Source organism: Chlamydotis macqueenii, chromosome 15 (genome assembly GCF_036417535.1).
Source record: "Chlamydotis macqueenii isolate bChlMac1 chromosome 15, bChlMac1.mat, whole genome shotgun sequence".
In the NCBI taxonomy this organism is placed as follows: domain Eukaryota; kingdom Metazoa; phylum Chordata; class Aves; order Otidiformes; family Otididae; genus Chlamydotis; species Chlamydotis macqueenii.
In genome coordinates this window covers 10,144,323-10,160,824 of record NC_141570.1, presented here as the reverse complement: position 1 = coordinate 10,160,824, position 16,502 = coordinate 10,144,323, and the positions used below count along the sequence as shown (strand labels likewise).

Sequence of the window (16,502 nt, the reverse complement as noted above, 5' to 3'; positions counted from 1 at the left end):
TGCTGCACTGGTCCAGCATATGATTGATATTGGGGAAATGGGCCAACGGGAAAGACTCAATACTGCCTATTGAGGACATGCCCTGAGAAATGTCCGCTCAGCCAGTTCCTGAGTGTCATCCGTAGGACTGGCCGAGAGAAATGGAGATCAATATCCTATCTGTGCAAGAGGCAGTATGAGGTTCTCAGAGATTCTTTTAAGTAGATTATATCCTAAATCATGTACAAGAGTAAATACTCTTACATCCAGAGGTGAATTATCCTGAGGAAGGGAGGAGGAAAAGGGATGAAAAGCAATTGCAAATATACTACTGACATGAAGTTTCTTGCCTTAGAAATGTGCCAAGTTACACCAAGAACTGGATGCGTCTGTTATACTTGTGTCTAAACCCCAATGTACACTTACACACAGGCACAAATACTTCCAGAGGTTACTTTCTATCCCTTCTACTGCTGTTGCACTGCAGATACATCTGGCTGATCACTATCTTTTTCCCTTACCATGTTAGTAATAGAAGTTCAATGCTGTCTTCACAATCAGTTTATCCTGAGTATATTATTCCAAGGACGAAGTATAAATATCTCCAGGAAGTGCACTTTAATTAAAAGGTTATTGGCCAAGCAGAATTGCCTCCTGGGTCAGAGCTTAGGGGGACTGCTTTTCTCCTAATTAGATGATAAAGGACACTTTTACGTTCCTCTGCAGGATGTGCATGCCAGTATAAAACCTTATCACAGCCATACAGGGAAGGACTATTAGAAGAACATATAACCAAGTATGTGAATTATTTTCAGAAACCAACTCCTGCTCTAGTAAGTGGTTTCTGATGGAAGAGTGTAGCAGTACTGCTACTTAAATCAACTGCATTTCTTGGGCTGCAGTAGTTCTTGACTATGTTCTTTCCAGGTTGCTTATATTTTACTTTTCCAGTACTTAACTGAATTACCCAACTGAGCATTGCTTGAAATAAAAGAAAATCTAGGACTGAATGCTAGTGATGTTCGTTTGGGAGTTGGTTCCCCAGCAGTTAGCTCTGTCGCAAGCACTACTACCAATCTCTCCTCGCCCTTTGCCTCTCCCCGCTGGTCTCCAGGACCACCCCTCAAACGCCTACTCTCATCATGGACATACCTCTGAACATGGAGGTATTATCAGTACTAGCTTATGGTTGTTCAACCATGGAAGAGGGAAAAATCTGTATTTTAAAATAACATTTTCAGGAATTTCACAGAGCTGGGTTTTATTTTTTACTGCATTCTCCATGTACTTTAATCAAATTGTCTGGGTCTCCATTAACGCAAGTTACTGCATAACTCCGATTAAACACTTGATAGCTTTTGTAATACTCCAGAGAAATTGGCCCAGGTTATTACCAGTGTTATAAACTGTAAAAATTAGAGAAGAAGGGAAAAAACAGACTTAAGTTGCATGATAGAGGATAAAGGGACAGATTCCCTGTATCTGGAAAACAGCAGCTATTTCAAATACCCCAAAATGTAATTCTAATAAATAAATCAGATTCTGCATGTTCATTAAAAATTCATAAATAATCCATATTTTAACTGGACTTCTCACAAACTGGAAAGCTATCTCTAGCTCTTGGCTTCTTCTATAATTAATGTACTTAAAAGAAGAGCCAACAGATTTGCAACTAATAAGTCTCAGTGAATTACAAAGAGTCGGGATCTTCTGCATACATCTATGCATGCTACCATATATGGCGATGTTCTTCTCAATACTAGCTGTTCCACAAAAATGTAATGATAACAAATTCAAAACAAATACCTTTTAGGGACTAGCGTGTCAATTGCAAATGAGATAATAAAAATCATTGTTTACATCTAAGCGACGCAGCCAGAGGAGTATCGTGTACTGAACTGAAGTGACTACTTAATCAAGCGCTCTGCTCTCTGGGGGTTCATTGCTTTAGCCTCTGTGTTAGTGGCTTGAGGGAACCGTGAACTTCGGGAGTTCAGCAAGTCAGCCTGTGCACAGCGTCGTCTTGCAAACTGCAAAGCTTTGTGTGAAAGAGAAGGGGGGCTTGTTTTTAAGCAAGTGCATTTCTAGAAAAGAAGTTACTGAGGCTTGCTCATTAGTATTAGATAATAAGGTCAAACCTTCTGATTTCCTTTATGTTTAAAAGATCTCGTATTGCTTCTTAATTATGCACACACACACAATCGCCTCAAATACATATCAGCATTTATCTACATGTACACAGACACATACAGACATACATACATATATATATATATGTGTGTGTGTGAGGGGCCCGTGAAGGGCTGGCCGCCGGTGGCGGTGCTTTCTGCACTGCCACCTGCTGTCGCCTTAGTTACGGTGCTCTGGTACAGTTAGAAGTTAGTTCCTCTATTTTCCTTTTTAAAAAAGGCATATGTTCGGAATTAGTGTAGTTCACTGAACTATCAGATTAGTTTTGCTTAATCCTTATTCCCAGCATCTTAAAAACATACATACAAAAATGCCTTAGCATTGTATAAAAATATTTCCAGTTGTTCCTCTAATTTGTATGCATTTTTCCTATCTAGAGAACAAGTAAATCACAAACTAGTGATTTTATTTGGTTATACTGTCTTTCAACAGTGTAGAAAATGCACTAAGTTCCTTTATTAACACTGAAAAAGTAGTAATACTTAAAGAAGATCAGCAGCTCAGGCTACAGTGCAGATGTGATGGTTAATTGCAGCAGGTACCTGCCACCATCCGGCAGTGCCCGGCACCTTGCGGGCAGCTCTGCAGCCAGCGACTTTAAGGCTTGATTCTGCAATAGCAGAGTTAGAAGTGAGTAAGGAAAAAGCAGGAACATTGGCGCATGCTTTCAAATGTGGATGGTCTCTAATGCATTTTAAATAGAACCTGAAGAGCAATACATGAATCGGGACAAACTGAGCATCTCTGATAGGTCTGTTCCTACACTACCTGCAGGTTAATTCACTGAACGTGTTTGCAAAGCAGTGCAACAGTTCGCTTGCCAAAGAGCTCCATCCCGAAGTGCCAGCCCCCAGCCCCAGCAGGGATCCCCAGCCCCCGTGCTACTTACGGCCCAATTAGGGGAGCAGAGAGTGAATTGGAGAGTCGGGAACCTGTACAGCCACCAGCCGGGACAGTCCGAGTCCTCGCTGCCTTTGCAGCCGCCCTATATAGAGGAGGAGAATCTTGTCAGTGGGGAGGGGCCCTGGAAACCACGTCCTGCTGGAAAATCCTCTCGGTACCTGGGTTAAAAAAGACAGCTGGAGCCAAAGACCTCATTCCCAGCAGGGCCTAACCCCGGGCTGCTGCCCCTGTCCCAAGCCACTCTTTAGGGAAGTGCGCTGGTTCTACCTTTCGGAAAGCCAGGAGAGGGATGCCCTTAACATGGAACTGGTGCCCCTAACTCACAAGTTTGAAGGTTTTGCTTTTTCCTAGGTTGATACTATTTGGCCACGCAAATAGACCTTTAACTCTTTCCTCCCTTGGCAGCATCCTCAGCCCTCGTGGCAGCCTGCCTAGAAGAAAGACAAAGGGCAGGTCGTGGTCCTGTGTGGCACAGGTTTCCCACCCGTCAGTGCATTTTCTTGGAGCTATGATAAGTTCCTGAGTTCAGGGCTTGCTTGGGAGAGGAGGGTTATTCCTAACACAGCAGGGATGCGTGGGTGCAAGTTGCTCTGGGTCTCAGTCTGTTTATGTCACATTTGTAGCCTGGGGCTGGTTTAAGCCTCCTTTGCCCCTGGGGAACAAGAGGGTCATTTCCCACTTCCCCAGCGGATTTGCCAAAGTTTCTCTTGTGATCCAGTGTGCAGCTCAGTTCCTGAGAAAGAACTGTAAATACTTTTTCATATATAAGAAATACCTCCCTCTGTCCGTAAAAGGAAGAAGAGAAGTGATAAATAGCTGAGGGGGAACAGTCCCTGGGATGCAGTGGCAAGAACAGGCAGCAGGCACCATGCACTGGTCGGGGAGAGGACAGGACGCTGGGAGCCAGACCTGCAGGGGTTAGGGAGTGATCTGGTCCTCGTCAAACCTTCCTCACACCCCACAAACCTTCAGTCCCCAGCTGTCCCCCCTCCTTCCCCTGTGAGTAGCCAACAGCCTTGTGCAGTAAGACCTGTGGATGGAGACATCCCAAAAAGGGAAAGCTAGGATCCTCTAGGAATTCCCATCAACGTGCCAAACACAAAATACCGAAACAACCCCCTCTCAGCAACAGACTAAATATGGTGTATACCCAAAGGATCAGAGCACAGTCCTGGGTGAAATAATTTCTCTTGACATCAACAGCCCTGTCTTCTCTGGAAAATAAACCCTCCTGGGGAAGATGAATGAGACTCATATTGGTCTCAGCATCCTAAAAAAAAAAAACCTATGAGGGAAAGCTGGGCTGAAAACCTCTGCTGTCACTTGGTCAAAGTTCCAGTGCTTGCAGGTATGACAGATCTGTAGACCCTTCTTCTAGCTCTGGCCAGCGGTGAACAAATTTGGGTAAACAGGAGGGAGGGGAAGAGCACTGGGGTTTCTTCCCTGCAACACTTCAGAAATATCAGGTATGGACCCATGTTCAGGCCTTAGCTGGAGAAGACCAGAGTTTCCCCACAGTCATGGGGTCCCAGAGGTTGCAGTCTGTCCTCCCAGATGGAGGGTCTGTGTCTGCTGAGGTGTGGGGCTGCTGCACAGCCATGCAAGGCCCTCCCAGGATCCGAAAGGCAGCAGTGTCATATCAGACTTGTGCACGTGTGACTCTGCTGGAGCAAAGCCAGGAGAAATGATCGGCAGGATCATTTCTCATCCAAGAAACTCGCCCTTGTTAGCAGAAAGTTCCTCACTGCGTAGTTCACCCTCTATTTTTTTTTTTTTTTTTTTGAAATCTCCAGTTTCTCAGTTGCAAACTTAGCTTTTTAATAGGAATATAATGAATATAAAATAATGAAATGCAAGGGGATCCTCTGAAAAGTATGATTCTTTTAACATTCATCAAAGTTATCCTAAGAAGCTCTTTTTAAACTCGTGCAGCTGTTTCTCAAAACCAGGCACATTTTAATGGTAGCTTAAAAAGGAGTGGAAATTATTCCGGCTGGTTTGCAAACTGCTGCATGTGCACATGCAGGCTTGCTGCCTGAGTAGTGTGTTTAACAGAGGCGATGGTGGAGGGTGATATATGATGTGACATTAAATGGAGCTGGAAAAACTAAAAAATATTACTGCTGAGACTGAAACAGTTGCAATCTCGAGCCATGTGGGGTAGGAACTGATAAGTGTAAGCGTGACTTCCAACCTTCACTTGAAAGTTAACTTAAAAATATACTAATGCAATAGCCCGGTTGGAGTTTCTGAAATGTTGTGGTACTTTTTTAAACCGAAGTTGCCTCAAAATGAAAGCTGTGGATTCCCAGTGGACAATGCCTTTGTAATACCAAAATAAGCTTTATTTAAAACTCCTTGATTTATTTGTTTTAATTACTTTTCTAGGGGAAAAAAAAAAGTATTGAGCAGCTTGTCCTTAAATATCTCCTTGCTGAATTTGCACTGTAAATATTGTACTTGGAAAAAAAAAGAGGGCTCAAGAAGGAAAGAAATGGACTTTCAGCTGCCTTCCCATGGTGTAACCTGAATACAACAGAGGGAAAGAAGAAAAGCACAGACAGAGATGTGTGTCAGCTAAGCAATTTTTTTTTTGTTTAAAAATGTTTTTAACTAAGTTTACCAATCATGTTTCTCTAGGCCGACACATGTAGTTAGAACTGACAGGCATGCTGGCAGGTTACCATCTGTGTTCAGCTCTGTTCTTGCAACAGGAGGGATAGTCTGTGTCCAAAGCGGAACAATTAATCATGAAAGTAGTCTAATGAGGTAAAATAGTCACCAACTGCTTAATGTTAAGCTTTGTGCTTAATGCTGGCTGCAGGTCAAGTGAAGTACGTGAAGCACACAAGTCAGTTCTGAATCAGTTGGACACCAGCTGCTACTGAAAGGGTGTCTTTGCAAGCGTGAACAAATATTTTGGGGTTTCTTTTCCTAAACATAATCACTCAATGATAATCACTCCTCCGGAAAACTGATCAACTGACACCAAGATTTGGCTTGATACAGAAGGTGCACAGGAAGGAAAGCGTAACTGACTCCTTGGAGCGTTTTGATAAAGCTTAGAAAAAAAAATTCCCCTGTGCATGACAGAAACTAATACCTGTGAATCAGCACTGATACTGTGGAGGCTATAAACATAGTTTCCTATGATTCCAGGGGAGAGCAAAAATTTAGCTTTAAAGATTTTTTTTTTTTTTTTTTTTTTTTTAACTCGTGAGTTAAGTTCTTCCAAAGTGCTTTCCAGATCTGATATCCACACCAAACTTCACTGGCTCCTTGTCACCTTCACTTGTAATATCACTCTTAGACAAAGAACAGCCTCTTTGAACGTAACTGCCTCCGTAACAGTCTCAGTTACAGCATCCTATCTCAAATGATATTCAGAAATGCATTTTGCTTATTAAAACTCCCAAATTTCTACATGCTTATATATATATTTTTTTCATTTTCTGATGTCAGTAGAAAGAATAAGGGCTGTTAATGCAAGACATCACAGTTTGTAATTAAGCTAGACGAAGCTTCTTAAATGATCTGAGAAAATAATTTTCGTGCATGCTCACTTAGGTGGCAATTTCGCCTAAAACCTGAACCTGTGACTCTAGGATTGTGAATTATTTTCATCTAAATACTGACTTTGCTTAGCTTAAACTTTTGAAGAATGATTGTTTAGAAAGTGCAGCCATATTGTACAGGCTTTGCAATTCCCCTTCATCCATTAAGTACGGCACTCTGACGTTCACATGTTTGCATCTTGAAAGATGCTCTCATATTTCATGCACTGTCAGGATAAATGCTAGACCATTAATAATGTGATTAGACCAGTATCTTTCCATAGACATATTTCAAAGCTTTGCTGTACAAATAAATGTCACTGGAAATACACTTTAATTTGATTTTAATTTGCTTGTACAACGACTATACTTTGAAACAAGAGACTGTTCCAGGACTGCAAATCTGTACTGTGAGGGTATTAGAAAATTAGATGAAATGCATGTTGCACCAACAGCGAATGGCCCGGCTTCCACCCACCATCCCAGTGCAGGATCCTGACAAAGGTCTGAAGCTGCAGTCCCAAGATTCCCTGAGTCTTAAACAGATTTCTACTCTGATTTCAGATACACACTTTGACCTCAAAGCTCAGGAAATCAGAGCCTTGTAACAGCCTTTGCTTTCATGGCTGTGGAGACCATGAGCCTGCTGAGCTGTATGCTGGGGGAAAGGTCAAATACTAAATTTCCCTTTGCCCTCTTCCACCAGAACAAGAGTTGTATTTAATTTCTACCACCAAAAATCTATTTCCCAAGGAGATCTGTGGCACCTGGGTTCCCTCTGTATGATCTGTGGTGGGAAGATAGAAAGCAGACACAATGGCTTTAGTTACACTGGAAGATTTGCATAGCATGGAAGGTTAGATCTTCTGTTTTCCAGAGCCTTTTTCCTTGCCCTTGAAAAGACAATTCAGATTCCAAGTGTACATAACAATTTGACCCACTGGTTCAGGGAGAAACAGGGATCTAGCATTTAACCTCTGGAAAACCTAAGTTAAAAAATCGGAGATTTCTGTGGCCAGAGCAATCATATCTGCATTGTTCAAAAGCTCATTTTTGCAGCTGTCCATAGAGGTTCTTTCAGCTCATTTCAAAATGAAGGTAATTTGCAAGTAACAGCTTAGAAGACCATTTTTCTACTATATTTTTAGATAAAGAAATTAAGAGATAGAATAGTGATTGTGAATATTTGCACTGATGAGGCAGAATCCCATGGTGTCAGTTTTTACAAAGATGGCTCTTCAGCCAAGCAGTTGAACCTGACAGTAGTGTTTAGCACAGAGCAAACAGTAAGGGCATAGAGAGATAAATTCCGCTTGCTTGACTCAATTATAATTGATGCAAAGCTACAGAAGACTTAAAGATGGATTTGATTGAGGTATATTTGCAAACACATGTCCTCCTCTCCTGGAAACAGCCCTGAGATACTTATTAATCAGGAAATGGGGAGCTGGCAGCATTGCTAGTCACACGAAGGGGATGAGCTCACCACTGAGGCTTCAAATGGATAAATGCAACTTCCCCTTTCAACCCATAACTGTTCTCTGCAATTTCACATTAGAGTAGAGGCTAGGCTGTTTATCAAAATAAAAAAAAACAACCAAACTTGTAATGCTAATTGGGTCAAATCAAGATTAAGGCAAAACTTTGTAGTGTGTACAACTAAGATTCCTTTCGTTTAAATTCACAAACTGCATGTTCTCTTCCTCTATTTTCCCCACTTACTGTACCATTTATCTAACAATTAAGATTTTTAAAGAACATAACTCTAAAAATTTATTTATACAAAACCCCTCTCAGTACCACTGGAAATATTAACATCTATACATTTTGTTAAAATGAGTAGAGAAAAATAGCTAATCTGGTTGGTTTTTTGTTTTGTTTTGTTTTGGTTTGGATTTTTTTCATGTACTGCTGTAAGTTTGGCTTTTAAAATAAATTACCATTTCAAAACATGTAAATACCTCAGCTAAACAAAGTTCTGGGAATCAGTAATCTATTATCAACTTTATTTTTAGCTTTGCCTGACTTTGAGTTTCATGTCATTTGGGAAAAAAACAAAGTTCCTCTTCCTCTCATATACTTTGTGTTACACTACACAATTTATAGCAACTCCACATGGAAAAGACTTACCCGCATTTGTTTGTTGGCATGAAGATAAATATAGTCCTCACTTCTGGAAAACTAAAACCAACTATTCCTCTTAAGTATTTTAATTTTCTATTCAAACTTATTTTCCCATACTTATCTGAAAGTAGCAGCTGCTTCTTCCTAAAGAAAAATTATTAAAACGCTTAGTTTGAAGACTTTAAAAATATCGCACAGAATAAAACTGGAAAAATTTTATTCAAAAAAACACAGGAAAGACACAAAGACACATAAGAAGGAAAGTGTAAATATGATAACTTGTCTGATAAATTTTTATGAAATAAAACCAGTATTTTTAGGCCCAGTTCTAGACATAGACTTCATTAATCTGACTTCATGAACAATCTTCTTTCCATCAGCACTGGAGGATGAGAACCTTGGCTAGTATTTTTTTCATTGACACTAAATATGATCCCATCACCCTGTCTCATGGGTAGATCTAACAAGCTGAAATGGTCCCACTGGACATATTCGAGAAATTTATGCAAAGAAGAAATTAACTCTTACAGAACTTTACGTGAGAAATTAGTGTATGAAAGATCATCTGTTCATACTTTGGAAAGCAAGGGGCTCTTCGATGCTCATGCCAGCCATCCTTCCTGGTTCTAGAATTCTATCTGAAAATGAAACACAGACATAAATATTTTCACACATCTGGAGATTCAAAGGTGTAAGTGTTATTTTCTATTATTATCAACTTTGATACAGAATATCATCATAGGGAACTTGGGCTATTTTACAAATATATTTTTTCATGCAACTGTATGAGGTAAGAGCTTTCCATTACTAAGGATTAGATTTCAGACAACTTAAGCTCAGCTATTGTGAATGAACTAACAGAAACACCAGATTCCACAGGTTTTATCAGGATTCCCGGTCTGTATACCAGTTTATTGGAATATTCATTCAACCAAATAAGCAAGATAATTTTTAATATGAAAAGCAAGTTAAATGTTAAAATATGAGACTTGGAGGGTTGAGTTTATGAATGGACTTGGTTAACTTAATATGCAGCCTAAATAAAATAGCTAGATAACTAGTATCTTAAACCCACTTCCTTTAGGTCTCCACTAACTTATTCCACAAACCCATGTGGAAACTTTCAGACTATTGTTACTTAAACATTAAAAGCCTTAAAAAGGTTATATTTTTGTTTAGTTCAAAAGGCAATCTGCTGCCACGTCTTATGATTAATCCTAAGTTTTGTAACTAACCCTAAACAATTAAATCCCCATGTGAAATTATATTGGAGTCAACAGGGCAAGGTGACCCCACACAGTCAATTTCAGGACTGAGGTACAAAGTTACACTTTAAAAACAATTATTCTATTCACTGAATTTGTTTTTAAAAATGGAGAAAATTCTGATAGGAATAATTATTTTCTAACAAAGAAATAATTTATAGCAATTTAGGTATTGAAATTTTATTTCTTCAGCCCCCTCTTCTGGCAGAAGGGAAACAACATTGTCTCAATTAACTGTTAAGAAAAGGTGTTTAGTACTTCTCTCACACTTTTTAGATGTCAATAATATCTCAGGCCTCATAGTTTTCCCATTTTCTGACACAAAAGAAATAGCTAATATTACTAACACAATAGTACTAAACTCTTACAGTAGAAAGTGAAGTAATATGCCAAGCAGACTCTTTGGAAAAAACTGACCCAATGATCCTTTTCATTCTGTAGCTTAGGCAGTATGAATTATAACCAGTCAAAAAGCAGATGAGAAAGGGAAAATAAGATTTAGTAGTGTTCTACTATACAGCAATGAACTCAGAGCTTAAGCTTCTGCAGTCAATGGGATATGAATTATGTCCTCAGAGAAGGTTTATGCCCATATACAGAACTGACAGCTAAAGAGTTAAGAACTTTCTATAGAAATTAGGTAAGTCAGAACAGAGGAGAAACAAGGAGATACACCCACTATTTAACATACTTTACTGAGAATTTAGGTTACATTGTTGTATTAAATTGCCAATGTATTTAGTAAAATTGTCTCCAGCTGACCCATTCCAGATTTGTAGTAGTATAAGGGAGTACAGTTTGGCCAGTTTGCTTTACCATTTTCTTAAAAGTTAATTTGGTGGATAACCTTTCTGATAAAGAGAATTGGGATATCAGTATTTTCTGGACTTTACCTGTAAATGCAGAGTAGCAAAATTAATTAGAATAGCACAGCTGTCCAATTTAAATGAGTTTTCAGTTTTTAACAGTCCAAAAGCCTGAAGAGATTAGTTTTTTTTTCCCCTTCCCTCTAGTAACTAACAAGTAGCTACAACTACCACAAGGTAACAGGAGAGTCACAGCACCTTGCACTTCTGAGAAATTATAAGAATTTGGCTGTCTGCAATTTTAAAAAATGTCTGCTTCATTAATAAAATACATTCCCACGTAAGAGTGAAAGTTCTACTACTGACACGTTTGAAGGCCGATCAAGCACTTCTGAGGGCAATCAGGTTTGTATGCCAGTTATGCTGTCCCATTAGCATAGAGGCAGAAAGAAGCAGGCCTAAGAGTTGGTTAAGTTGGTCACTTATTTAAACAAAGGCACATATATGGCTTGATTTAGAAATCATGGGTGGGTCTTTCTTGAATTGGACATAGTAGGACCTTTCTTAAATTAATACATGAGCAACGAGTACGGTCAGGTCACACAGCTTAATGGTATTTTTGAGGTATAAACACCATTCAGCTGAAGACTTTTTCTTACAAAAGAGGTGTCAGTTCAAAGCATTCCTTGCACAGAGGAGGTACACTGTGTCCCTTTGCATGTTTATGCTGTTATAAGGGTATGTATTGTACAGAAAATCTAGTCACTAATAAAACTTCTGCAAAAATGGCCCCATACCCACACCTACCTTTTTTATTTCTCTCAGAAGGTGGTTTGCCAAGGTTCTGCTTTGGATAATTCAGCAAAGACACTTTTGGAAGGGTATTCTGAGTACTTTCTTCCTTACCACCATGTAAGAAATGGGAGATAATTCCATACAAGAGAGGTCTGCTTGAGAGAAATAACAAAAGCAGTCTATGAAGTCTATTAAATAATGAGCATTAAAAAAGTCCCTTTTCCTCAGAACTTCTTAGATATTAATGTTTATTTCTAGAATATGTACAGATGTCTATTTAGAGTAATTATTTAAAATATATGATGCCAAGTGTCATTATATAAATAGCACGACCTAAGCCCACCCTGAACACCAACGCTCTCCTAAGAAGCTCACACTAAGAGACGCTCTCAACTAAGCTCCAGATCCCCTGTAGGTGAAACCCAGAGCGCGCTTAGCACAAGAACACAGATCCACATTCTCACTCACGCAGTAGGAAGGATCGGACTTCGTCAGACTATAGCACAGTCCACCACTGCACATCCTAAACCTGAGTCTTCCTAAGCACCTGACAGATTCTGGTAGCATAAGCTACAGAGAAAGCTGAATGTGTTTAAACCTGCTTCAGTACCCTAGCTCATTAATGCAGTCATATCGGAGCACTATGAATTAATATCTAATCTCAGAGTACAATAATCTTTTTATTGCTCTACAAAGCAACTCACTGATATGCAAAGAGCATATCTGTTTTCTACTTCTGACTGTAGGGAAGACTGCACTGGTAAGAGCCTTGTGTTTTGGTGTGGAAGTACACTATCTGGAGAATGCTACACAGTTGGCAGAATTAAACATTAGTTTTGAGTATGTTTGAAAACGGCCTCATGTTTGACATTGCCAGTTTAAATCCAGCATGTCACAGCAGCCATGTGATCCAGTCACATTTCAGTTGGTAAGAACATTTATATGTGATTTATAGTAACACTGAAGAGAAAAATATATGCAGAACAGAATATACAGTGCATTTCAAAATCACTTCTTACACTGATTTTCCATTTGCGTCTTCAACTATGTTCAGCTCTTTGGCAAGAAACTGTCTATCCAAGGGCACTTCAGGCTGGCCAGACTCTGGAAAAGAGATTTCCCCCATATTCTTAAGACTGGTAAAAAAACTAAAATCAATTGAGGGGTAATGGTTTTAAAATAGAGGGAGGTAGATTTAGATTAGATATAAGGAAAAAATTTTTTACAATGAGGGTTGCAGAACACTGGAACAGGTTGCCCAGAGAGGGGGTGGAGGCCCCATCCCTGGAAATGTTTAAGGCCAGGCTGGATGAGGCTCTGAGCAACCTGATCTGGTTAGAGATGTCCCTGCTCCTTGCAGGGGGGTTGGACTGGATGGCCTTTGAAGGTCCCTTCCAATCCTAACCACTCTATGATTCTATAATTAACTTTTAAAGACTGCTCAAGAGGCTTCAAAAGAGAATGAGAGCACACACCTCTCTTTTAGACTATTAATATCTAATGGGATATTGTAATTCCAGGGAACTCACTTAAACATTAGTGCTTCATACTCACATAATTTACAATAGCATATTACAATTTTTTTCTTCACTCTAAAGGGATCTAAGAAAAATATTTAAAAAAGTCTTGCAATATAAAGATAAATTAATCAGGCAAACAACTCTTTCTCTAAAGAAGTACTGTTTTCAAACAGATTTCATACTTTAACTACTATATAGACTGTCTCCATTCCCTCTTCACGAGATGAACCTTTGTGCCTGTAATTTTACTAGTGTGAAATATATGAAGTTATTAGATAGCAAATGTAATTTCTGTATCTAAGCACAACTACCAAACTTCAAATTTCAAATACAAGTTAGCAATAGCTGCAAAAATATGTAAGTGCTGTACCATATAAATTACAGCCACCATTTAGATGTTATATTCTAAATAGTTCCCAAATATTTGTACACAACCACTAACAGTAATACTTAACTGCAGTTGTTAAAAAAAATAAGGACCTTCTTAATTTTTTTTTTGTTATTTAAGCTGGGGACATCTAACCACATTTCCGATACAGTCTGTATGCATGAATTGCCAGAATTGCTGTAATTCAGACTATCGACTACTTTATGTAAGTATTACTTCAATTTAAATTATTCCTAAAGAAATTTTGTTCATTTGTAGGATTTCTATTTTTTTTTATTTTACTCAAATGCCAATGAGAAAAAAAAATGTGATATATACTTTAAAAATATTGTTAGCCATTTTCAAAAATAAAAGCAGACATTTTAAGAAAGGCAGTCTGCTAGTAAGTTTTCTTGGTCTTGCATCAACTGCTCTGTCAAAGCATTTACCTCAAGGAGCAAAGGGTAAGTTTTCTTGAAAACTGATAGTATGATTTGGCTTAATGCTGCAGGTAAAAACGTGGAGACAGTGTTCACATCTTATTTATTTCCAAGGGAAGACATGATTGTGCAGCTTGGTCACAGTTATTAATTTCATAGTATCAGTGGAATTACTCAAACAAACAATAAATGTCTATTAATACAGTGGTTGCAAGGAAAATTCAGTCCAAATACCTGAAGTTAAAACAGATGCTGTGTATTTGTATTTGTTATATTCCAGGTATTCACGAATTAGTTCGTTGATTAACAGATTTTCACGAGACAGGGGTGGCCGTGGTTCACTTTGGTCATCCAGTGCCTTAAAAACTTCAGCTCTGATCCATGCTTTTATTTCTCCAAGAACACCTCTTTTTTCCAGTGTCTCCTTTAAAACTATTACCATAAAAAGATCTGTTAATATAAAGCCAAACACATGCAAGCAGTATTTATCATCCACAATATAAACATCATTTCAGCATATTCACAGCAAAATAGATAAGATATCTGCACCTGTGCATATGCCAGTAGGTAACAACACTAGAAGCACTACAGATAAGAATTAAACCTTCAAAGAAGTCACGATTATTTCTTTTGTAGTAGTAAACATAGGTTCTAGCCATTTCAGAAGTGGGATATTACTGGACCAAGATGTTTTTAAGGACTGAGAACCAGGCCGCGATGGGTGACCAGGGCAGAGTGCCTGTGCGGAGGCCCAGGGACGCTTCTCCTGCGGCTCCCAAAGGACGGGGTGAGGAGCCGGCGACCCCCACTACCGCCCGGGCGACTACGCGACCCATCCGGCCGCCAGGTGTACAAGGACAGGGCAGCTGCCCGCCCTTTCGGCGGTCCGAGGTGCCTCCGCCGCCCCCCGGCGCTCCCCGTCCCCCGGCGTTCCCCCCACCACCTGCTCCCAGCTCCGCCACTGTCGCCATCACCCAACCACGGCGCCAAGAACCCGGATGCCGCGGCCCGGCGGCGGCAGGCGGCCACTGCGCAGGCGCAGCGGAGGGAGGCAGGGGCGGGCTCCCGTCGGCTCCGCCTCTCGGCGCGCGCCAGCCAAGCGGACAGCGCCGGCGGGCGGTGCGAGCGGTTCGCGCGGGGACGGCGCGCTGCCCGCGGGCGGGGTGGGGTTGGCTGGGGCCGCGCGCTGCCTGAGGCGGGGCGCGAGCGCCTCGTCTGAGGGGCGGGCGGGTCTGCGGCCTCCGCCCGCGCGGGGAGCGGCTCCCCGGCCCGGGGGTGACCGGCTGCGCTGGCAGTGCCAGGCCGTCCGCCGGCAAGGTCGGGCCGGGATCAAATCATGCCGGTGCCTACGTGGTGCATATGGGGTTACCGTCCGAATTCCTGGCTCCGCCTGCCCGTAGTCCTGTCCTGTCCCCTGGGGAAGAGGGGACTGGGCGGCTGTACGCTTTCCCCTCTGTCATTTCAAAGGGTGTCAACGTGCTTTATTTGGAGGGAGGGAAAAAAAAATGAAAAAAGGGAAGTCGAAGAAAGAGTGAGAGTTTCTCCCTGATGTGTAACGGAGGAGTTTGTACTGAGTTACTGAAATATGAACGTTTAATCAAAAGGACTCTCCAAATGCAAGCTTTTAATTAAAAACACGTGACAAAATGTAACCGTATTCTGGGTGAAGCACGCGTGTGTGCTTCATGTTGCTGGGATGAGTCACCAGTGTTTATTTTGAGAATGTATTAAATATTTCCCATAGGAAATGCAGCCGGTATGGATGAACAGACTGGATCTGTCATGGTCTACGTGGAGCGGCCTGCTCGGGCGTGAAGGAAAATGTGAGTCGTCTTAAGCAGTAAACCACTTGCGGCCTTGAAGTGGGGGGTGGAGTTTTTTTTGTTGGAGTTTTTGTTTTTTAACATTTCCTCTCAAAGCAAATATTTATGTTATGAGCTTCCAAAGAATCTCTGGCAGGGGAGAATAACTAAAATTCAGGAGAAAAAAAAAAGAAGTCTTTAGAAGTAATGATGAAGTTAATCTGTTCCTTTAACATACCAGTAACCTTCAGTGAGTCAGCAGCACTAAGTGCCTCTGTCCATCCCAAGTCTGCTGCCCGGATCCCTAGTGCAACTCTGGTGAGCAGCAGCTGCTTATCTTTAACATGCGTGGTGTTTTTCCCAGTCAAAAATTTTTTGCTGCATCCTTCCAAATGTATCCATGCTGCTGTGGGTCATTGTTCTGTTATACCTAATTTCCAGTTGACAAGTTGTTGCTGTTTTCCACCCTGTATTTCCTATCCAGCTTTAATTTGTATCCCACAAAGCGAAGTTCAGAGTCTAAAACAGAATTTTTGTGGTTTTTTTTTTCTGATTGCAATGAAATGCCTTTTTAAATAAGCTTGCAGTTTCTATTTTATGTATTAATCTGTGTTTTAAGAGATGTTGTTACAACAGTGGTTTGTGAAATCCACATTCAGTGACTAGTACACTGAGATCTTGCTTCTGTATCTCTGCGGGTTTGGGTTTTTCTCCTCCACAAGAAGTATCTTGAGTCTGTTACATTTTGCTTCTGAAC

The 16,502-nt window shown here is 40.6% G+C and overlaps 3 protein-coding genes across 6 annotated transcripts in view; 1 reads left to right on the top strand and 2 right to left on the bottom strand.

The window, feature by feature from the left end:
- Window positions 1–4,685, bottom strand: part of MYH11 (myosin heavy chain 11) — a 62,523-nt gene extending 57,838 nt beyond the window's left edge. For all 3 annotated transcript variants that reach the window (XM_010125487.2, XM_086759849.1, XM_086759850.1), the window contains exons 1-2: window positions 4,547–4,685; window positions 3,059–3,154 (exon numbers count right to left, since the gene is read on the bottom strand). The gene's annotated coding sequence lies outside the window, so the exon portion shown is untranslated. The remainder of the gene's footprint in view (window positions 1–3,058; window positions 3,155–4,546) is intronic.
- A 4,076-nt stretch (window positions 4,686–8,761) lies between these two features.
- CEP20 (centrosomal protein 20) lies at window positions 8,762–14,962 on the bottom strand. Of its 2 annotated transcripts, XM_086759851.1 has the most exons (6): window positions 14,887–14,962; window positions 14,178–14,375; window positions 12,636–12,720; window positions 11,629–11,768; window positions 9,326–9,388; window positions 8,762–8,894 (listed from the first exon to the last, which is right to left on the bottom strand). In XM_086759851.1, the coding sequence occupies exons 1-6, from the start codon at window positions 14,912–14,914 to the stop codon at window positions 8,854–8,856; spliced, it is 555 nt and encodes a 184-aa protein (XP_086615977.1). In that variant the 5' UTR covers window positions 14,915–14,962; the 3' UTR covers window positions 8,762–8,853. The 2 variants fall into 2 exon arrangements, with proteins under 2 accessions (XP_086615977.1, XP_086615978.1); XM_086759852.1 differs by lacking the exon at window positions 8,762–8,894 and having other exon boundaries at window positions 8,959–9,388.
- A 572-nt stretch (window positions 14,963–15,534) lies between these two features.
- Window positions 15,535–16,502, top strand: part of LOC104486811 (ATP binding cassette subfamily C member 1 (ABCC1 blood group)) — a 73,303-nt gene continuing 72,335 nt past the window's right edge. Inside the window, exon 1 of the mRNA XM_086760223.1 lies at window positions 15,535–15,766. The gene's annotated coding sequence lies outside the window, so the exon portion shown is untranslated. The remainder of the gene's footprint in view (window positions 15,767–16,502) is intronic.